At 49.6% G+C, this 22,955-nt stretch overlaps 1 protein-coding gene across 1 annotated transcript; it reads left to right on the forward strand.

The window, feature by feature from the left end:
- Positions 1-9,578: 9,578 nt before the first annotated feature.
- SLC20A1 (solute carrier family 20 member 1) lies at positions 9,579-21,252 on the forward strand. Its single transcript, XM_061593074.1, has 11 exons — positions 9,579-10,169; positions 10,438-10,998; positions 11,163-11,303; positions 11,474-11,559; positions 12,810-12,906; positions 14,924-15,043; positions 16,603-16,863; positions 16,985-17,525; positions 17,730-17,915; positions 20,247-20,331; positions 20,706-21,252. Exons 2-11 carry the CDS (start codon positions 10,638-10,640, stop codon positions 20,865-20,867), a joined length of 2,040 nt encoding a protein of 679 aa, XP_061449058.1. The 5' UTR covers positions 9,579-10,169; positions 10,438-10,637; the 3' UTR covers positions 20,868-21,252.
- Positions 21,253-22,955: the final 1,703 nt, after the last annotated feature.

A 22,955-nucleotide genomic window follows, 5' to 3' on the forward strand; every position in this document is an offset into this window, starting at 1 on the left:
CTGCCAAGTATAGCACCAAGCTGGTCTCCCTGGAGAGCACATTCTATGGACAAAAAGGCCCGTTCTGGTGTGGCTACCTCTGTCCTTCCCCAGATGGGACACACAGAGGAGGGCCTCTGATTAGGAACGAAGGGTCTCGGCTGGTTCATATGAGGACATGTGGTCATTAGAATCATAGAATAATAGAGTCTGAAAGGTCCATCGAGTCCAACCCCTGCTCAATGCAGGAATCCAAATTAAAGCATATCCGACGGGTGCCTGTCCAGCTGTCCTTGGAGTAGTCATGGTTCCCCTCTGTTGTTTTCACCCTAAGGGGCAGATTAGGCTGAGAGAGGGCGAGTAGCCCAGTAAACCTTGTAGCTGATTCCCATTTTAAAAATTTATTAAAATGATTTACATGCAAGCAATGTTTATGAAGTAATGCAGATCCACATGATAATTTAAAGCACATTCAACTCACATTTAAAGTGCATGACTTCTCCCAAAGAATTCTGGGAAGTGTCATTTTCCCCTCAGTTATAGTTCCGACCATCCTTAACAGTTCCCATGGTTCTGTGGTGGGATTCACGTGCTTCAAATGTATGTTGAATGTGCTTTAAATGAATAGTGTGGGTCTGCCCTAGTATGCTGTGCATTCATTAATGAATTTTAAAAGATACTTTTTTAAACGGGAAGGACTGTAGCTGAGTTGTAGGGCATATGCTTTGCATGCAAAGATCCAAAATTCAGTGTATGGAAAGGACTATTGCCTGGAAGCTTGGTGAGCCAATGCTAGTCCATGTCTTTAGGACTGACCTAGATAGTACCAAATGGCCTGAGTCAGTATATGGCAGATTCCTTTGTTTCTAAAAGAGGAAAGAGACCCAAAGGCCACAGTGCCTCTGACATTTGTTTATGTGTTTTACTTACAGTATTTATATACCACTTTATTGTAAAATACTTCAAAGCGGTTAACAAAAGGAATTAAAACAATAAAGTTATTGGCAGAAACAGTTAAAAACATTTGAAGTAATACAACTAACAATGAGTTAAAAACAGATAAAAAGCACAATAGCTTCTACATGTCTGGGTAGGTTTGCCTAAACAAAGTTTTTATCAGATGCCAAAAAGACTACAATGAAGACCCCTGCCTAATGTCAATAGGCAGGGAGTTCCAAAGCTTCAGTGCTGCCACACTAAAGGTTCCATTTCTGACAAGAGCAGAACAAGTACTTGGCCTGGTAGCAAATTGATAACCAGTACAGATTTCAGAGCAGAAGGATTATGTGCTGATAGGGTCTCACTTGTGTCAGCAATTATGCCGCAGCATTCTGCACTAATTGCAGCCCCCAGGTCAGGTGCATGGGGATTTCTGTGACCTTAGCTGGCTGCCTGCCAGTTTTTTGTTTTTGTTTTTAGTTAGGAATCCTGACTGGTTGTGGGATGCTGAGTTTTCTGCCTTACTCATAGGAATCTTTTGGCTGGTATGGTATCGCATTTAGGAAATCATCACTGTCTTTTGTTTTTCTGTTTGCATTTCATTTATCTCTGATCTCACTCCCTTATATCCATAGAAGCAACAACAGTGGATCCATGTGGTCAGCTCACCCCCCTTAAACCCACTGATGATGCAACTTGTTTGCATGATGGTTTGTTTCTTGCTCAATAGTGGTAAAAGAGAATTCATATAATAGGAAGTATGGCTTCAACTGATGTTGTTCCCAATCTGCTGCCTGTGAAAGTAGACCAAACCATGTGTTTTCTCTCTGTCAGTTATTACTCACTGGAATTGGATTGGCTGTCCAAGTGAGTTTATAGCAGCCCACAGGGTAGGCAGGAAGGGGTAGAGAATATTTTTAACCCTTACTCATTTCTCATGCCTCTATCTGCAGTGAAAGGTCAAGTCTGTAAAGAAGTTTGGAGCAGCCATGTTAAAAGGCAGGCAGGGCATTCCAGTTGGGGTTGCCAACCGTGCTTTGTTGTCAATCTCTTTGCAGAGGATCCCTAGTCAAGCCTTACCAACAGCACAATCCAAACCATATCTACTCAGAAGTAAGTCCTGTTGAGTTGTATGGGGCTTAGGCCCTTAGGAAATGTGCTTAGAATTGCAGCCTTCAGGGGCATAATCTTTCCCCGAGTGCTCCCATCTAACTTCTCCACAACATTAGGCTCCTTTCTTCCTACAATGGCCTTCTGGTGACTGGCCTGGCCTGAGGGCACTTGAACCCTTCTTGCCAGAAGCAAGTAGGCTAGATTAAATGTTCCCTACCCAGGCTTCCTAAGCAGGTGAGAATGATCCCATCACTTCAGCTGGACCTGGGAACACCCTCACTTAGCTAAGATTTCTGTCTTGATTTCCAGACACAGAAATTTTTTTGAGTGGTATGCTCCAAGCAACTGCGGTTGATGCTTAATGTATCATGCTTAATGATATCACTAGGCCCCATCCCACCCTGTGACATCACTAAAGCCCACCCCTGAAATCTCAGGCTTTGGGATAATTCTGACCTGGCAACCCTAGTGGGAGATGCCTCTCTAGTCTCCATACCAGGAATCTGTAACGACATGCAGACATGGCTCAGCTGGTTGGGGCTTTCATTTCTTTGCATAAGCAGCATAGGACAAATGTGGTCAGAGAGATGCCTCATACACCTGGGTCTGTCATTATCCTTGGAGAGCTCTCCTCTGAGGGCATGGAAGATCTTGGGCCAGACTGGGGGTGTGTGTTGGCGGGTATATTCTCCAAGTCATTGATATAATTATTGCCGTCTGAAGAGGCACTCTTGTGCTATAGCGCAACAAATGGACGAAAAAACACAATTGGAATATTTGTGGTATAAGAAGTTACAGGATTTCAGGAAGAACATATAGAACATGCATTGATTGAACTAAAGTATATCCACCCCAAAACGTTTGCAGGCACCACCTGTATGGAAAGTGGGATTGTGTATAACAACCTCTATGCATCATGAACACAAATCATCATGAAGGCACAGTAAACAAGGCCATCTGGAAGAGCCCCTTGTGTGACTCACCAGTGGACTCCTTGCTCAATCCAATAAGGCACTAAGTTCACACTCCTTGCCAGCTCACTGCAGCGCACAATTCTACCTCTGAACCATGCAAAGGTCAAAGCAGCTGGCTCCTGCCAGTCCCCCTGTCAAGCTCCCCCCCCCATGCATGCAGCTCTGGTCCTAGCAAATATTAGCACTTCAGAACTCAAGACAACCCAGTTAGGCAATTGAGCTCCTCACTGGAAAGTCTTCCTCTGACCGACACAACCTTATCAGCAAAAATGCCTTTGGCTGCAGCCTTGACTTCTAATGCTCTGTTGTGGCAGCTTATTATTTATTTACTGAGCCAATTATTCAGGTAAAAGCTCTGGATCTGTTAAGATTTTGCACCTGATTTAATTGGGCACTGCACCTATGGCAACTGCACCCATGTAAGCTGACTGAATGTGTAAGCCAAGGGTGGGCAGACAAACCTTTGGCTGTCATCTCTTCAAAAAATGGTGCAAATGTCTGCATATAGTGGCTGGCCCCTCAGGTGGCATGGAAAGCCCGCAATGGTAGTGAGGTGACCATGGACAGCCCCTCAGGTGGGAGTAAATGGACCTGGAGCTCAGTAGACAGCTGTTAGCCCAGAAAGGGTCCAGAGGAGACTCTCTTACGCTCCTCCCTGCCAGCATTTCCTCTTCCTGGTCAGGCGTTGGGTCATGTTTTACTGCCTGATCTCCCCCCCCCCCCAAGTAGACCTTTCCTCCTATGGTGAGGTGATCCCAGGCACCAGCAGTTGTCCAGCAGCCAAAGGGACTTCCTACAATGGCTCTGGCTTCCCACGGTGTCTGCTGCTGCATTTACTCCTGAAGATTGGTTGGCAAAGTGGGAGAATCGGGGATCAAGGTGGAGCTGGAGATATGGTTGGATGTGGTAGATCCGAGGGTCGGGGAGGTGGCTGTGGCCTATAGGAGTTCTCTCTCGCTCATCAAGCACCCTGTCCAGGTGACGACTGGCTTGGAATGCCTCCACCTTGTGCTGGGTCAAAGAGACAGACGGTTGGTGTACCATCCACCCTGCTGCCCAACAGCTTCCCTAACTGAGCTGTCAGAGGTAGTCTCGGAGGTACTGTTGAAGTCCCCCAGACTATTAGTACTGGGAGACTTCAACATCCATGCCGAGGCTGCTTTATCTGGGGCGGCTCAGGACTTCATGGCAACCATGGGGCTGTCTCAATTTGCCACTGGCCCAACGCATGTGTCGGGGCACACTCTTGATTTGATCTTTGCCACTGGACATGGAGATGGTGATCTGGAGGTGGGGAGTTTTTTATCGACCCCATTGTCATGGACAGATCACCGCTTGCTGAAGTTTAGGCGTACAGCCACTCTTTCCCTCCGCAAGGGTGGAGGACCTATTAAGCTGGTCCGACCTCGGAGACTAATGGGTTTCCCAAAGGGCTCTGGGGGATTTTCCGGCTGATAAGACAGGCGCTCCTGTCGAAGCCCTGGTCGAACTGTGGAACACGGAAATGACCCGGGCCGTGGACACGATCGCTCCTGCGCACCCTATCCCATGCAGAGCTCATGCAGCCCCGTGGTATACCCCGGAGCTGAGAGCGATGAAGCAAGAGAGGAGAAGGCTTGAGTGCAGATGGAGGCGTACTCCTGACGGATGCAACTATGCCTTGGTAAGTGCCTCCACTAAGTTGTATACAGAAGCGGTGAGGGCAGTGAAAAAGCGATACTTCGCTGCCACTATTAAATCATCTGTCAACCGCCCAGCGGAGCTCTTTAAAATTGTCCGAGGGCTTTTAGATTCTAGCCCTCAGGATATTATAGAACCTTCAGAATCCCGCTGTAACGAGTTCGCTGGGCACTTCCAAGATAAAATCTCTTGCATCCGCCGGGACTTAGACTCCAGTATTATGGCAGTTGAACCTAATGAGGTATCCAGAGCACGGTCTTGTCCTTATTTATTGGATGAGTTTCAGTTGGTACAGCTTGAGGACGTTGACAAGGTGCTTGGACTGGTGTGTGCAACCACCTCTGTACTGGATCCTTGCCCCTCTTGGCTAGTGAAAGCTGGCAGGGTTGGAACAGCCGGCTGGGCCAGGAAAGTGATAAATGCCTCCTTGAGAGATGGAGTGGCCCTAGTTGCTTAAAAGAGGCAGTAGTGAGACCACTCCTGAAGAAACCTTCCCTGGACCCAGATAATTTGAACAACTATAGACCGGTAGCGAATGTTCCATTCCTGGGCAAGGTCTTAGAACGGGTGGTTGCCAGCCAGCTCCAGGTGCTCTTGGATGAAACCGATTATCTAGATCCGTTTCAATCCGGTTTTAGGCCCAGTTTTGGCACTGAAACAGCCTTGGTTGCCCTGTATGATGACCTATGTCGGGAGAGGGACAGAGGGAGTGTTACTCTGTTGATTCTCCTTGATCTTTCAGCTGCTTTTGATACCATCGACCATGGTATCCTTCTGGAGAGACTCACGGAGCTGGGAGTTGGAGGTACTGCTTGGCAGTGGCTCCGCTCCTACTTGGTGGATCGCCTCCAGAGGGTAGGGCTTGGGGAGTATGGATCGATACCCTGGACTCTCCATTGTGGAGTCCTGCAGGGATCGATCTTGTCCCCTATGCTTTTTAACATCTACATGAAGCCGCTGGGTGCGGTCATCAGGAGTTTTGGAGTGCGTTGTCACCAGTATGCTGATGACACACAACTCTATTTCTCCTTTTCATCTTCTTCAGGTGAGGCTGTTGATGTGCTGAACCGCTGCCTGGCCGCGATAATGGACTGGATGAGAGCTAATAAACTGAGGCTCAATCCTGACAAGCCCGAGACACTGTTGGTGAGTGCCTTCTCTGACCAGATGGTGGATGTTCAACCTGTTCTAGATGGGGTTACACTCCCCCTGAAGGAACAGGTTCATAGCTTGGGGGTTCTTTTCGATCCATTCCTGTCTCTCAAGGCGCAGGTGGCCTCGGTGGCACGGAATGCGTTCTACCAACTTCGGTTGGTAGCCCAGCTACGTCCCTATCTGGAAAGCGACGACCTTGCCTCAGTTGTGCATGCTCTGGTAACCTCTAGATTGGATTACTGCAATGCGCTCTACCTGGGGCTGCCTTTGAAGATAGTTCGGAAACTACAGCTAGTGCAAAACGCAGCTGCTAGACTGCTGACGAGGACTAGGCGGTCCGCACATATAACACCTGTTCTGGCTCGTTTGCACTGGCTACCTATCCGTTTCCAGGCTAAATTCAAAGTGCTAGTTTTGACTTATAAAACCTTACACGGCGTGGGACCACAATACCTAGCGGAACGCCTCTCCCGATATAAACCTACCCGTTCACTACGTTCAACATCTAAGGCCCTCCTCCGAGTTCCGAATCACAGAGAGGCTCGGAGGGTCGTAACAAGATCTAGGGCCTTTTCAGTGGCTGCCCCCGAATTATGGAACAGTCTCCCCAATGAGGTCTGCCTGGCGCCTACACTTCTATCTTTTCGGCGCCAGGTGAAAACCTTTTTATTCTCCCAGGCATTTTAATCTACCTTTTAAGCTTTTAACGTATATGAGGTTGTTTATTGTTTACTATTTATGCTCTACTGTTCTTGTGATTTTATTGTATTTGATCCTATGCTGTACACCGCCCTGAGAGCCTTCGGGCTGTGGGCGGTATATAAATTGAATAAAATAATAATAATTATAGGGTGTGTGCACTCACCTGCCTTGGGACTATAGCAGGTTCTTCCAAGTCTTCAGTTGTACTGGGGTTCTCCACAGTCTCGTGTCTCTTTCCCAGAGGAGGCCTCTCCTGGACCAGGTGGGCGATGTTCACCTGTAATCAGCTTGTGCAGACCAGCGCAGCTGCAGGGCTGGTTCTCTCCAGCTTCCCTGAGGCAGTTCCCTCTCTGTGCCTTTCCTAGAATTGGAATGTGTGGTTTGCGCAGTAGCAACAGGGTGGGCTATCAGCAGAGGACAAGCTCTTCATGCTCCCAACAAAGCAGGATTGTATGCAGCTCCCTGATCCATTTCCTGCACATCTGGCCTCCAGTTTCAGGGGGGAAGGGGCCCAAACAAGATCATGAGGATAGTTTCCAAGCTGTCCCTGGGCCACAAGCCACAGCTGGTGGACAACGTGGCTCTAATGGGTTGCAATAAGCAGCCTAAGGCAGTCCGTCATCAGGTAACTCCCTCACAGCACGCAGGATCTCCTGGAATGCACGTGTACATGTCCAAACAATTGGGAAAACTGTTTACAGGATCAGATGGCTGGACCCGTGGCCACAGAGAAGCAAGAACATTAGTCCAGGATAGGCTGTGTCATTGGGCAAGTGGGGAAATTGCTGGTCACCCTAATACTCAAAGGTAAAAAGCAGCAACCCACACACCCTCCAGAAGAAATGCAACCATCTACCTAGAGAGCTTTGTAGATATGCTTGTATATGGATTGTCCCTGTTAATTCCTAACATTTCACTGGCAGTTGCTGGGACATCTTGGGAGGGGAGGCTTTGATTTACAACAGGGCAACAAGGTCTTTGCAGTCATTTCTATCTGGGCAGGCGCAGTCTTTATCTCCGGCCCCGAGGGCAGGGCTCGTTTGGAAGGAAGTGCTGTTGCTCAAGTGCAGAGAATCTCCTGGCAGTTATGCAAGTGCACTCATTTAGCTCTGCGCCTGGGGGCATGTGAACTCCCCATGGCTGAAGGGTGGAATCTATGTACCCATTTACCCTTCAAGTCAGGAAGTTCCCCTCTGAAGGAAGAATGGCCACGTGCAATCCTGGTAGAGGCTTCTGGCTCCAAAGATGCAAGCCAGGAATACGCAATAGAGCAAATGGTGTTCTGCTTACATCACACCTGAATTACTGCTTTCAGAAGATACAGCAAAAACATTGGAACAAAGATCCAGGAAGCAGCTGGTGTCTGCCACAGGCCTTACTACATATCCTGAAGTTGGCAAGCTCAGCCACTTGTGAACACCCAAGAGCCAGTTATCAGGCCTCAGCTCAGAAAAATGGCAGCTGCTACTGCTAAAATAATACAGCCTCGGCGCATCTTCCCTTATACTGAAGCCGGTTTCTAGGCTAGAGCGTGTGGCTTCAGCACCAGGACACAACAGCTCCATCACGGCAATTACTATTTTGTCTTCTCATCAAAGTTTCCACCACCCTTTCCTGTGACAACAGACCGCTGGCTTCTTGAGGCTGGAGCAAAACACCTTCCACTTTCAGACAAGGAGCCCTTTCATGAGTCACCACAAGGCAGCTTTGCCAAGCTTGGTTTGCATTTGGCCGTTTCTCTCTCTGCACTGTAACCAAAGTGTGTAGGAGCAATGATACTGGCAAAAATGACAAGAGGCAGCCATGGACACCTGGGTTCAGCAAAAGCAAGTTGTGGCTTTCTGGACCCACTTCACACTGTTCTGTGGACTGTCTCCACTTTGGGCTCTATGATGCTGTTTTGCCAGAGAAGTCACATACGAATTCATCCTCAAGGCACCTTGTTTCTTCTCTGCTAATTCTATTGGTTTCAGTTCCACACACAATATGGAGTTTGAAGGGGGAGGACTTTGCATGAATGAGTGAAGACAAATCTCCCAGCTAGGATATATTTCTGGTTATTGTCTGTATTTTGAAACAATGATTGCCTTTGCTCCTACCTTTGCCATTCCACGTTTAGACATGTATAGAATTACTCTGAAAAGTATGATCTGCTGAGATTCCAAATTAGGTGCTGCACCAAAGAAAGAAAATGCATGAATCAAAGAGGAGGTGGAAAGACAGGAGATGGCAGAGGGCCCACGTGAGAATTTTCTGTTCATTAATTCATTCAATTTATATCCTGCCCTTCCTCACAAGGGAGCAAGCAACAGGTGATAAAACACTAAAAACAATTCCCATAGAGATGCTGACTGGTATCTAAAGAGGAGAATGAGAGGGTGGGGAGCTGACAAGCACGGTGGCTTGAACGAGGCTAGTAGGTATCACTCTTCTCCAGTGCACAGTTCACCTGCCTCCGACTGACCTGTGAAAAGTGGTTGCGCCTGAATACAACCAAAGAAAGGCGAGGCTTGCTCAAAAACATGGATTTCAAAGGCAAAAGACATTAAAAAGAGAGGCATTTCTTTCCAATGTGGGTTTTGTCCGTTGGGCTTGTCTGTAACACAGAATATGCCCACTGTTAAACAAACGCGGGTCCATCTCGTGGGCGTCGGAAACTACTCTCCAAAGGATGGAATCCTCAAGCCAGCTTCTTCCCGAGCGTCTCATGACCTTCCCCGCCGCGCCGACTACATCGCCCGCCACCCACCCCACGGCCGCAATGACTCGCCAGCCCGCAGCCGGTCCCCGCCGGAGGAAAACAGGATCCTGCCCCCGCTGTCTCGTCTGGCAGGAAGCTGCCCGGGGGCGCCTTCGGGCCCCCTGCCCGGGCGGGCTTCGATCCAAGACGTTGCCCCGGCAGTCGGGCAGCCGGGGGGGGGAGGCAGGGAAGGGAGGGAAGTGGCCTGCCCAAGACAGCGCCAGCGCGCCGCCGCCAGGAGCTCCTGGGCGGGTTCCGAGGGCCGGGGCGGTCCGCACCTCAAGCACCGTCGGAGAAGCAGCGTGGGGCTGCCCGCGTGAGGCTGCCGCACTTGGGGCCCAGCAGGGCGAGCTGGGGGTCCGTGACCCGAAAGCCCCTTGGGAGCGACGCGGCGGCGAAGGGGGGCACTGTGCAGAGGCAGCCTCGACCCCAGGACTGGCGGAGAAGCCGAAGGCCGCCACCGCCCCCCCCCCCCCGGAGGGCCCACGGCTTGGCGCCTCCGACGGGGGTTGACCCCGACCTTTCACCTACGGAGGGGGCCGCGCAGGGACCTTCCCCCGCGGGTAAGGGAGGGCTTCGGATCAGGTCTCTCCTCCCCCTCCCCGGTGGGTAAAAGAGCGCGGCGGCGGCTTCCGGGCTGCCGTTCCAGCCATTGGCCAGCTGCAGGGCGGGGCTTCCGGGGCCGGGCGCCGACTATAAAGGGAGGGGCCCTGCGGTCTTCCCGGGAGACTCGAGGGCGCACGAGGCTCGGCGCTGCTGCTGATTGGTCGAGCCGAGCAGGCAGCGGAGAAAGACGAGCGGGAGCGCCACTTGCAGCGCCTTTTCGCCACCCAGACCGGCAGACCCGCCGCACGCACGCCTGACGAGCCGTTGCCCAGGCCCAGCCGGTGAGTTGCAGGCGCGCGCTCCGCCGGGAGTTTCGCGTGCGGGAGCGGCCGTTGCGCCAGGCGGGAAAGAGGAAGGGGGCGGCACTGCTTGGCCCGGGCGGTGCGGATCCCGCGGGGAGCCTCCCCGGCGTGGCTGCGGCTGTGGCGGGGCCCTTTCCCGGCCGGCCACGAGGCTCCGTGCGCCGCAGGGCCGCCCTGGGCTTGGCGGGAAGCGGGGCGGAATCGGCCGCTGGGGCCTCGGCTGACTCGGTCTCTCTTTGTCCGGCAGGAGGAGGAAGAGGAGGGAGCCGCTGCGCGCCGTCCGCACGATGGAAGCCGCGCCGGTCGCCGTGGCCAGCCGGAGGGACGCGAGCCCGCGCGTATAGCGACCGTCCCCGACGCCCCGCGGGCCGCTCATTCCCGCCTCCCGCCTGCCACTTCTCCTGCCCGCGCACCGGGGCGCGCCGCTCCGTGGACGGCCGCCGCGTCATGGGCTCCGGGGTCGAGCCGACGGCCGCCCTGGCGGACTCGGTGACCGTCGCGGCGGGCGGCGCGTCCTCCGGCCCGTTGGTGGCCTTCCTGTGGATGCTGGTGCTGGGCTTCGTCATCGCCTTCGTGCTGGCCTTCTCGGTGGGCGCCAACGACGTCGCGAACTCCTTCGGCACTGCGGTGGGCTCCGGAGTGGTGACCCTGCGGCAGGCGTGCGTCCTGGCCTCCGTCTTCGAGACGCTGGGCTCGGTGCTGCTGGGCGCCAAAGTCAGCGAGACCATCCGGAAGGGGCTCATCGACGTCAACATGTACAACTCCACCCAGCAGCTGCTCATGGCTGGCTCCGTCAGTGCCATGTTCGGTGAGTTGCCGCCGCCGTCTCTTGGACAGAGTGAAATGCACGCGCGCCACTCGCAGCTGGTCACCCTGGGCGTTGCTGTTAAGCACCTTCCTTGAGATTATTCTCACTGCGGATTGAAACGTCAAACGTGATATTGACATGACAGCTTTGCTTTTATTTCTTAGGTTCAGCTGTGTGGCAACTAGTGGCTTCGTTTTTGAAGCTTCCCATTTCAGGCACCCACTGCATTGTTGGGGCAACAATTGGCTTCTCTCTCGTTGCCAAAGGACAGGAAGGAGTCAAGTGGTCAGAGCTGCTTAAAGTTGGTAAGTGGCAACCTTATTTTCAAGTTTTGAAAGCTAGTGTGCTCACTTAATAGATACACGCCTGGATTTCAGTTTGGAATTGTAGTCTGGCCACAGGAAAGGGATGCTGTATTCTCTTATAGTAGTAGCAGTAGCAGCAAAGATCAAATATGTACTTCTTTTTTTCCTAGTGCTCTCCTGGTTCATATCTCCCCTTCTTTCTGGAATTATGTCTGCTGTTCTGTTCTTCTTTGTCCGGATGTTCATTCTTTCCAAGGTAGGTTTTCCTCCTAATAAACTCAACCTGCACATGAGGTGAATGTAGGAGTTGGCATATTTGAATTTATCTTGGGAGCCATACGACTGAGAAGTTTTCTAATCCAAAGTTTATTGGGATTCTAATTATAGATTGCATACTGGTGGCTTGTAAACATATTGCACTCTCTAAATGCATGTTGGTCCATATTTAACTTCCACCTGAATGGCCGCTTACTAAACTTTGGTAATTTCCCTTTATAGAATATTTTGTTAGTACCAAACTATTTGAACGGATATAACTTTTTAAATAGATTGTCTTTGTTCTGTTCAGCAATATGTTGCATAAATCAGCTTAAAACGTTGCCTGCATAAATTGTGAGAATCTTCAGCAGAGGAGAGGGAGGGTTATGTGTATCTAAAAGTTGAATTCACTTGTTAGATTTTGTGGCATGAGACTGCTGTGCCTTGAGTGGTGGTTCATGCTTCTGCAAGGTGAAACTGATCTGTATGGTGCTTGAACAAGTGGTGACGTGGGTGAAATGTTTCCCCCTATATCACTGGATGTCCAAGTTAGTACACCCATTTGATCTGCATTTTAAAAATGAAAGTTTGGGTTGGATCCAGCTATGTTATACTGAGTAGACTGATATAAACTAATGTACTGTTTCCATTGGGTCAACTCTTGAGTTGTATTACAGTATAAATTTATGTGTTGTATAAATATCTGAATGTTTCTTCCAATAGCAAAGAACTAGTTGAACTGAAATACTTGATTTGGGGGAAAAGTAACAAAGAACATTTAGAGTGGTTTAAACGCTATATTCAAATTTTCCTTCAAAGTATATTTGTATTATAAGACATCACAACTGAATAGCAAATAGCATCCTCAGTTTGGATTTTAAGCAGGGAAATGGAGTGACTAAAAACTATGAACACACTAACTTTTGGCGTACTTGGTTGCCTGTGAACATCAGGGATACTCAGCAAGACGTTAGCAAAAGTTATTATTTGTTTGTGTTTCTGTATGATACATGTAAGTTGTAGTTCTCAATACATTCTTTTTTCATTAAAGTTAAATTACAAATTTGTTTCTAGATTTGATTAGTATTTTATCCATTCTGGGTACCCAGTTTGAATTGTATTGTATTAAACCATGTTAGGGCTTTTACACAATAATGCAGTTCTAAATGTGGAAAATGCCCCACATAAACATGTATCTCTGTGAGCAAGAGACCCAGATCTGAATATTCGGAAACTTCTGTTTTGTAGGTGGATCCTGTTCCAAATGGGTTACGTGCGTTGCCCATTTTCTATGCCTGCACAATTGGAGTCAATCTCTTCTCTATTATGTACAGTGGTGCGCCTTGTAAGTAAATAATAAAATACAAGTTTTTATTTTTTAAATTCTTTATTAACTTCTCAATCAAACACAGAGTTTTACCCCTTTTGCTTTACAGGGATGAATTCTCCTAGAAGGCAGCTGGCCTGGGCCAGTTACAGAAGGCTGCAGGCCAGCATACGCTGAGCTCAACCCTAGATAGTTGCCCTACCCAAGGTGCCTGCTCACACTGTAAATGACTAGAAACCTTTCCCCTTAGTCTTCACAGGAGCTGCAGATTCTGACCGCTTAGCAGCTGCTGCTGTTGCCATGCCATAAGCACCTTCATTTAATCATCTCCAGCTACTGACCTCCCTTTCCCTCTTTGATGCTGACCCCGCTAGGGCACACTAACCTGCTTACAGAGGACTCTGCCCTCTCCACCTTCTGCTAATGCAATTTGGGCTCTGTGGTAGTTTTCTGATTCTGGCCTCTGAGGCTTAGATTGCTTTTGATCCCAAAGAATAATACCTCCTACTTTCCCCTACTCCCAAGAAGAGCTGGCAACCAAGTGCTTCGAAGAAGGATCTCATACTGCCTTGTTGGCACTTTCTGGGGATTTCTCAGTTGAAGTGGTAAACTGTCTGTTGGTAAAGGTAGGGGAAAGAAGCCTTCTGCTTTAACCCCTTAGCTTTTTAGTACAGAACAGGAGGTGGTCCTGACTGCTGGCGGAAGACCTGCTGGGAAGCAGACTGGTGTAAAAAGCCTAATGCACGTTTACCACTCACATGTTTCAATACAGGTTGCCACACTTATTTTCAAGTAGGGCACAACCTGTTCAGAAAATGCGGGACTCAGAAGTGGGGAGAAAGTGGCCACTCTGACACGGAGGTCGTGTAACTAGGACCAGCCATGGCACCACATCCAGCTTGAATGGGGGTGGGGGGTGGTTTCCTCCATGTTGGCTCCAGGCCTCTGGCATTTAAAGTGCCGCTGAAGCCCAGTGAGACATTGCAGTCAGGATGCTGCCCTCCCTTCTTGTGGGGGAGGGTCAAATAAGTCCCATCCCCCAAGGGCCACGTAAATTAGTAACCAAAAGTTGCACATCGTTATTGTAGGGGGAGTGGGAGAAGAGGAAGCAATTTATATGTGCGTGTATGATGGAGGTGGGAAGTGAGGCTTCTTGCAAGCATGTCTGAAGCTCAGAGCGAACTTCAGAATGAGTTGGATTCAGCCAGAAAAAGCCAGGGCTCGTTTCCTGCCTTTCAGTGCAGGTCAATTTACAGAAAAGCCTCTTGTGGCTGATGCTGGATTCTTGGGCAGTGGCTTTATTTGTGCTCTAGGAGCGTTGGGAGGTAGCCAGCTACACCCTTTAACGTGGAATTACCAAGTGCAGTCAAGGGGTGCCATTTCAAACACAGATACTTAGTTATGCTTATATCTCACTCCTCATATGAATCCTGGAGTGGGTGGCAACAATATTAAAACGTGCAGTAAAGTACAATAAAAGAAATAAATACCTCATACAACCAATAAGAGACAGCCAGAACAGATAAGCAGTAGTAAACCTAGTCCTTATCATTATAGCAGTGACTACCCATTCAGAAACGCCTGGGTAAGCAGGTGGATCTTCACCTTCCAGTAAGCTAGTGAGATGGTAACCTGCTGCAGCCGGATGCTCATGTAATGAAATACCCCCAGTACTGATTCAGTAGAGACCTCTTGTGAAGTGGCTGCAGCAGAGTAAGGGGAGCGTCAGTCACTGTCAGGCATGAGGCTGCAGAAGGCCAAGGCTTGAGATTTGGGAAGCATCAAATGACTGGGGCCATTTCTAGGCTTTGCAATAACTCGGCCATCTAAGGGAGAGTGATGGAGAGAGAATGTAACCTGGCAGGCCGTGCCTTCTACTTTCAAGTCCGGTTGTAGTTTTGTGGGCACTGTGAAGATGCAGGCGTTGCACATCTCCGAAGAGCCAGTGACTGCATGGTCACTAACCCTTCCATTCCGTGTGCTTAGGAGGGGCTCCTGCCTTGGGGTTTTCAAGATGCGTTGTTTTATTTCCTAGTGCTGGGCTTTGACAAACTTCCTGTCTGGGGCATCGTCCTCATATCGGCGGGGAGTGCTGTTGCCTGTGCTCTCGTCGTCTGGTTCTTTGTCTGTCCAAGAATGAAGAAGAAAATCGAACGTAAGTAATTCTAAGTGAATTTATGATTGTACATAACATGATTGTACAAAATGCATGTCTCGATGTTGAGTGATTGGCTTCTCCTCAGCCCATGAGTGCTTGGGCTGTTGGGCTCTTAACCTAATCTAAACATCAAGCTGTCTTCACGTGTCTTGCCACAAGGTATTTATCTGGCACAAATTGTTGCCTAGTAACTTTATAGAGCAAGAGCTCTTTGGTGTACTTGTAGCAGAGCTGTATGTGTCCACCTGTGCCACATCACGTTGGCAGCACAGTGTGAAAGGGACTTAACAAACATGAATTCCAGACAGTCAAATTGCAGGGAAGAGATCCCCAGATATTCATGCCTTCCAAATCTAGGAAGCTTAGATGTAGAACGCCACATAGTAGCTCTTATTAACAGTCTCCAAACTAGTATCACCAGATACACTCCCCTGGTTTTAGCTCCCCTTGCTGGAGCTGGCTGTCCCGCCTTACCTGCCTTCTGTAACCTTTCTCAGATTACTGACAGACCGTGAGGTGACTTCCCAAAGGAGCAGTAAAATAAATGAGAGTGAAGTGTGACCCACTGTTTCCCTGGGTGCCCGACCAGTACCAGAAAGGCACCAGTGCTGTTAGACCTTGAATTCATTCTCTCAGCATTCAAGAGATCTAGACAATAAGATAACACAATTAGGAAAAAAATGTTTTGAACGGAAATCATCTCAGAGACAGACATGCAAAGCGGGTTCATAGACTTGAATGACACGTTGCTACTGTTTGAACCAATCTCTGAACTTTTTCTCCATTTGTGTCTCTTGCTTTAACCCTGACTCTTTACCGATGCCACAGAACATCTCTCTGCCCTTCCTAACCCACAACCCTTTGCATTGCTTCCACTCCCCATCTCACTACCAGTTGAACTCTGTGTCCCCCTAAGTGAGAACCTGTCTGATCCCCAAAATGGTCTTTTCTCCACCCTCCATCTGTGTAACATTCCAGTTGCAGGATTGGCTGCAGATGTAGAGGGCAGATCCCAGCCGTGTTGGTTACACGCAATGTGTGCTCTCTGCCGTTCTTATTACAGCTGCCTTGTCTGTTGTGTCCTAGACATTACGTAAAAGCATATCAGCTCTAGCTAAATTGGTACAATGAAGCTTGCTTTAGTGCTCCTGCATGCTTGTCCCCCTGCATCAGTTACTATTCTGCCCCAGTTTTGGTGGTCAGGTTGGTAGTTGAAAACAATTCTTTCTCCCTATTCTGCCCCACACGTAGATCTTCCCTGTGTGGTTCCTTTTTGGAAGTGCAAAATGTAGGCACTGCCGTGATCTGCCATTCTTGGCTTTCTGGCCTTTTTTCCTCGTGTTGGGCACTGCTTGGCTGCTGTGCAGAGAAGAGGCAGGGCCTCATGTGCACTCTCCCTATGCACATAGTTTCCGTGCATCATGAAGCCCCCATATCTCACATAGTGTGGACTGCATGTCACTTCTGTCTCTCTGCTTCTTGGCACTGCCCTTGGGACGTGTGTGTGTGATTCATGCTTTCTCATTTGGCTTTGTGCAACTTGATACTTTCTGCAGAAGGAATCAAATCAAGCCCTTCTGAGAGTCCTTTAATGAAGAAAAAGAGCTGCCTGAAAGAGCCAGATGAAACTAAAGTGGACAGCAGGATGGCTGATGACGATGACAACCACAGGAGCTCCATGGCTGAAGAACCCTCTGGGCCTCACAGAGCAGCTGCTGAAGAGAGGATGGTCTCCTTCAACTTGGGGGACTTGGAGGAGATTCCAGAGCATGAGAGGCCACCCCGGGTAGAGATGAAGGAAACCAGTCTTGATAGCAGTGAGTTGGCTCTGGGGGTGGTGGTGGTGGAGGCTGATGGCTGTCGTAGGTAGAACAGCAGCACCTTCTTGGGTGCCTGCTGAGTCAGTCGTCTTGCTTCATGCCGCCTTTGTGCTTGCAGGAGCCATGCAGCTTCCCAACGGCAGCCTTGTTCAGTTCAGCCATGCGGTCAGCAGTCAGATGGGCTCCAGCGGGCATTACCACACTGTGCACAAGGATTCTGGCCTCTACAAGGAGCTGCTGCATAAGCTTCACCTGGCGAAAGTGGGCGACTGCATGGGAGATTCTGGAGACAAGCCGCTGCGGCGGAACAACAGCTACACCTCCTACACCATGGCCATCTGTGGGATGCCCCTGGATTCGTTCCGTGTCAAAGAGGCTGAGGCGAGGGGAGGGGACGAGATGGAGAAGCTGGCATGGCCTGGAGCGGACTCCAAGAAGAGGGTCCGAATGGACAGCTACACCAGCTACTGCAATGCTGTGGCAGACGCCCACCCGGCTGATGTGGATTTGAGTAAGGTGGAGAAGGGTGGTGGTGGCAGCAGTGGCTCTCTGGATGAGTGGCATGACCAGGACAAGCCGGAAGTGTCCCTCCTCTTCCAGTTCCTGCAGATCCTGACGGCCTGCTTTGGATCCTTCGCTCATGGGGGAAACGATGTGAGGTCAGTTGCTGGGCTGCCTTTGGTGGTGGTTCTGGGTGCCCTTTCACGAGTTCTGCTGTCCCCTGCCTGGCGTATGGAGCCTTTGGCAATGTTATTTCCATCCAGTAAGTGGCACAGAACATGTCGGAAATGCTTTTGCTACTTGGAGGAGACTTTGTTTTGTCATCCCTTTGTCACGTCTGTCTCTCTGTTCCCTTTTGGCAGCAATGCTATTGGTCCCCTGGTTGCCCTCTACTTGGTCTACCAGACGGGCGATGTGGCTTCTATGGCGGCAACTCCCATTTGGCTGTTGCTCTACGGTGGAGTTGGGATCTGCACTGGCCTGTGGATCTGGGGGAGGAGAGTCATTCAGACCATGGGGAAGGATCTCACTCCCATCACACCATCTAGGTAAACTTGAGACCTTCTGACTTTATGGAGAAAATGTTGTGGGAAATAAGTTTTGTGACTGGACGGGGGAGGGGGGACTCAGATGGGTTGGAGCTTGTAAATTTGAGGACCTGATTAACAGAAAGAAATCTGGCCTGGTCTGCTTGCCTTGAGGATGTTATAGAAGCTTCCCCAGTAAGGGTTTTATCAGACGTGAGGTTGAGGGTGTTTAACGTCACACCTGAAGTAAAAGTATTCCTGTCAGATGCTTCTTCTGTCTGACTTAAGAAAAATAAAACTCCCAACAGATAATGGCCGTTTCCTTTGAGCAGTTTTCTTTTTCTATGGTGGATGCTCTTGATGCTTCAGCTTAAATTTGCCACAATCCTTTTAGCCTCAGAACGACTTTGTCCTTTCTGGCAGCCCACAGTTCTGTTCAACTCGTGCGGGTTTTTCAGCTTCGCTGTATTACCATTTTCCTAGGCTGCACATAAAGCGTTGTAGCCTTTGGGCTCTGAAGTAGGTAGCTGAGAACTGCTGAGGTCATATTTAAACAGTATGGGTTTGCTTTGTGCATAGCTGACAGGTTGTTCTTCTGCTCCAGCTTTCCTTAAGGGTTTAAAGCCCAAAAATATGGTTGCCAGGACTCTCTTCTTTCTCTAGGGGTTGGAAGGGGTTGTGTGGTCTTGTGTGTTTGGCTGCTGCAATGCCAAGGTCCTCTGAACAAGGCTGCAATGCAGCAGCCAAACAGGGTGGTCTTTCCTCCAGCTTTAAAGCAGTAGGGAGGGGAAAGGGGCTGCTGTGTAACTGGAAATGCTTACAGCCCCCCTTCTGAAGCTCCAAGATGGAGAGAAGGAAGGCTTGGTGCTCCCTCGTCGTACCAGAGGGTGTGGTGAGGCCAAAAGCAAAACCCTGATATGGCCAACACTCATGCTGCAGCTTCAGGAGGCACACAGTGTAGAGAGGGCTAGTCAATAGGGTGTCCTCTAGATCAGTGGTTCCCACCCTTTGGGCCGGGACCCTCAGGAGGGCCACAAAGTAATCCAGAGGGGGCCGTGCACAGTAAAGAAATGAATTATTTATTAATTTTTTAAAAAAGTCTTCACTCCTTCTACACTGTCTGCTTCCCACTGCCGCTGCAGATGACACCTCCCCCTTGCTCCAAACGAGAGGGGAGGCCTTTTGCTGAAGCGCCAGAGCTTCTTTCAGGCACACTAAGGGCAGGCATCTGCCTATAAAATACATGGCAGATGCCAAAGGAGGCTGAGGGTGGAGCTACCAGGAAGAAGAGGGGATTACTATCACTGATTCCTGTCTCCTTGCACTGCCGCTACTGACAACGCCCTTACTTAGAATGAGAGGAGAGGGCTTTTTGTGAAGCAAAAAGAAGCAAGCCTGCAAAGAAAGGCTGCTTTCCCCCTTCCTTCCTGGCAGCCAGCCTGCCTCCCTGGGGGGAGGGGGTCACAAAAAAATTTCAGCTTATAAAGGGGGTCCCGTGCTCATACAGGTTGGGAACCACTGCTCTAGATGTTGCTGAACTACAGCTTCCATGATCGCTGACCATTGGCCATGATGGCTACAGGGGCTGATGGGAGTTGTAGTTCAGCAATATCTGGAGGCACTACATTGGCTATGCCAATGTAGACCCCTATGGAGCAGGGATCCCCAACCGTTTTGAGTCCAGGGACGCACTTGGCAGTCTGGACACCACCACACTGTCATGGACACCATGACACAATGGCAGCAGCCATGGACAGCTTGCCTAGTCACACAGGATAAATATCTTACCCAAGGAGCTGAGTACAAGACAGGCGTCTGGCTTAAGCCCCAAAAATCAAACCACTTTTTTATCCCACTAGCAGAACAAAATGCCAGTTTCACAGAAGGAAAACTGGGACATCTGCTCATAGACACCCACTCAAACCAAAGCAAGTAAGGCCTTGCTGCCCCACACCTCCATCTCTCAAGCTCACCAGCAGTAGCAGGGGTTCTCTTTTTCATCCAACACCTGTATTAGCTGCCGCTGGAAGGCAAAGCTGCATCCTCCGGCCACCCTGTCCAGTCCTTTTCCTACGAACAATACTTGTGAGTTCACGTGGGGAGAAGAAGGGGAAATGTCAAGGCGGTTGGAGGCAGTTTGGACTTTGCCTTCTGGCCAGCCCAGCCACAGCAAAGGGGGGGGAAACCATTAAAAAACCAGAAAGGGTCTGGGAGATCTCTACATGCCAAGGCTTGTGGCGGCTTGTGGGCTTTGTGGCAACGAAAGACCCTGCTTTGGACACCCTGAGTATAGAACAACGTAGCAGAGTGGCACAATGTTACGGGTCTCTAAGGTCACCTCTCTGTCTACAGTGGCTTCAGCATTGAACTGGCATCTGCTTTGACTGTGGTCATCGCTTCAAATGTTGGCTTGCCGATCAGCACAACTCACTGTAAAGTAAGTGGAAGAGGTTATCTGCGCAAAGCCAGGGCTAATGTGGTTGGCAGGGGCGCTCAGGTTGAGACTCTGGGTGCGCCAGGCACGACTTCACTAGTTTGCTTTGGGTAGAAAATGGCCCTATAAAGTGGCTCATATGTTAGGAATCTGATGAATTCTGGACTGTTCAGAAAAACCCTAATGGGCTTTGATGCCTTGGTGTTTGCTATTTCAGATTTTCTCCCTTGTCAGCAGTACTTGTGCAGACGTAGCAGAGGGGCAGGATTGTAAATGGGGGTGAAATCCGATGGACTGTTGTCTGCCACGTTAATGGTGGTGTTTCTCTGAGCACAGGCTGGTGGCTTGGCTAAGACCTGCTTTGTCCCTCTCTGCAGGTGGGATCGGTGGTCTCTGTGGGCTGGCTGCGCTCTAAGAAAGCTGTGGACTGGCGCCTGTTCCGCAACATCTTCATGGCCTGGTTTGTCACAGTCCCCATTTCTGGCCTCCTCAGTGCTGCCATCATGGCGCTGCTGAAGTACCCCATCCTAGGAGTGTGAGGCAGGCAGGCTGGAGCCCCCATCGCTGTGCTGCGCAAGCACCTGTTTGCATCATAGCCTTGCCAAGTGGCTGGAACAGTGTTAGGGTGACTTCGCCGCCGCAAGAGGAGGGCATGGTATCTTCTTTATGCTGTACCTGCTTTTATTCATAATCTCTTGTCTTGGAACAAAGAAGTCCCACTTCTGCTGGGCTGTGAATAATTGTGTCTACATTTCTATATTGTTTTGTATTGATCTTCAACTTCATAATGTTGTTAGACGTACCATTCTTGTTCTGTGAGCTGAGCTGCAAACCTGGCAATTGCAACAAGGAGGAAGTAGCTGAGCAGAATTGTATGTGTTGAGGGGCCACTTTTATAAATAAATAAAATCTTTTTTTAATTAACGCCGACTGCAGTGAATTCTTGGGACAATGTGGACGTTACGCCATTTGAGCCCTTGCCACTGACAGGTAGACCGAGTCTTCACTGGGCTACATGTCAACTTCTGCCTGGTAGACCTAACACAATGGGGTTCAAGAGGTGCTTTCCAAGACTTCTTAACTCTTCTCGCCTCCCCCACCTTCAGCTGGCATCAACCCAAACTCTTGGGCTTCCTGAGGCCAGCCAACCCAATTTGGGCCAAAGAGCCAATATTCTTAAGGGGGGTTTCAAGCAGATTCACAACAATTTGGAAATGGCAGCAGCAGTAGGCCAGCCTTCCCCACCCTGATGCCCTCCATATGTTGTTGGATTACAACTACCTTTTCATAAAAGTGACTCAGTGTCAAAATAATCATTAAAACCAAGTATAAGAACAAGAATAAAGTAAGAACCTCAAATGTTCATCCATTATGTGAAGTCTGTGGTGGGGACGGTGATAGCAACAGCCCACCTTTAAAGAACGAGATAGGCCCAATATGAGGAGCATTATTCATATTAGCTGCTTTGGGCAATGTCCAAATGGTGCCGGTGCCAAATGCAGGCACAGGAAATACCAGTTGCTGAACGACTGAGGCAAAGATGTGGTGTTCTCCAAAGTTTAGGATGTGGGATTCCCACATAGAAAGATTTCCTTTATGGAGAATGACTGGGGCTGTGTGCAAGAGGGCTGTCTGGTTACTCTGACAGACACAAGTTTTGTACCTCGTAGCTGTTTGTAAACTGTAAACATATGGCATACCAGTCGGGTATAGATTACACAGGAGTCCTAAGAAACCAGCACAATGCAGTTTTGAAAGGTTCGGCCCACCATCTTGATTCAAAATGGTATCCAGTTGTATCAAAGACAAAAACCTGCTCCTTGATCTTGGGGACCATCATGGAAAATTGGGTTATGAGGTGTCCAAATGCACAGTGAGCAAAGAACTTTCCAAGATATCTAGTAGATTATTGTTTATGTAACAGTTTCAAAGCAGGGGGATTTTCCAAATATAGTGAGCGTACAAGCAGGCCCTAAAAGGATGAAGAGGGAAAAGGGAGGGTTTGGAGCGACTGCTCCTTCTCTGGCCAATGGATGGAGCCACGTTGGTTTCCCCTTTCCGTGATGGGTTTCCTGGGAGAGAGGCAGGGGATGCGGCCTCCCAGGCACCCAGTGGCAAAGGACAAGAGTGCCTCCCTTGATCTCTGCAGTCCCAGAGCAGCTGGATGGCAGCAAGTTCTCATGGTTGTGTATGCTGAAGACTGCAGTGGACTATGTGGTAGCCAACTACCTGTGTTTGCTTTTGTGAGAAGATTGCAAAAAATGTCAGTGTGTGGAGAGAATGGAAAGGGCATTACAGGTGATGCAAAGTGAGGATAACAGAACGCAACAAAAGTAGGAATGAAATGTGAGAAACCCATCTAGTTACAGCATCAGGAACAGACTAACTGTTTGCCAGAAGTTATAATCTTGGAGATGATCATTTCATCGTAGCATGAATATCCAGCCAGGGTACTGGCATTGAGCCAGTAAGACCAGGGTACTGTAGGTAGGCGGTTTGTCTGTCCAAGGGAGTGGCCTTCATCTGATGATGGATGAGGCTGCGCAGCCTTCCCCAGCCTGGCGCCCTCCAGACGTTGGAATGTATCTCCCACCATCCTTGACTATTGGCTGTGCTGGCTGCGGCTG

This window comes from Rhineura floridana, chromosome 12 (assembly GCF_030035675.1).
Source record: "Rhineura floridana isolate rRhiFlo1 chromosome 12, rRhiFlo1.hap2, whole genome shotgun sequence".
Classification (NCBI taxonomy): domain Eukaryota; kingdom Metazoa; phylum Chordata; class Lepidosauria; order Squamata; family Rhineuridae; genus Rhineura; species Rhineura floridana.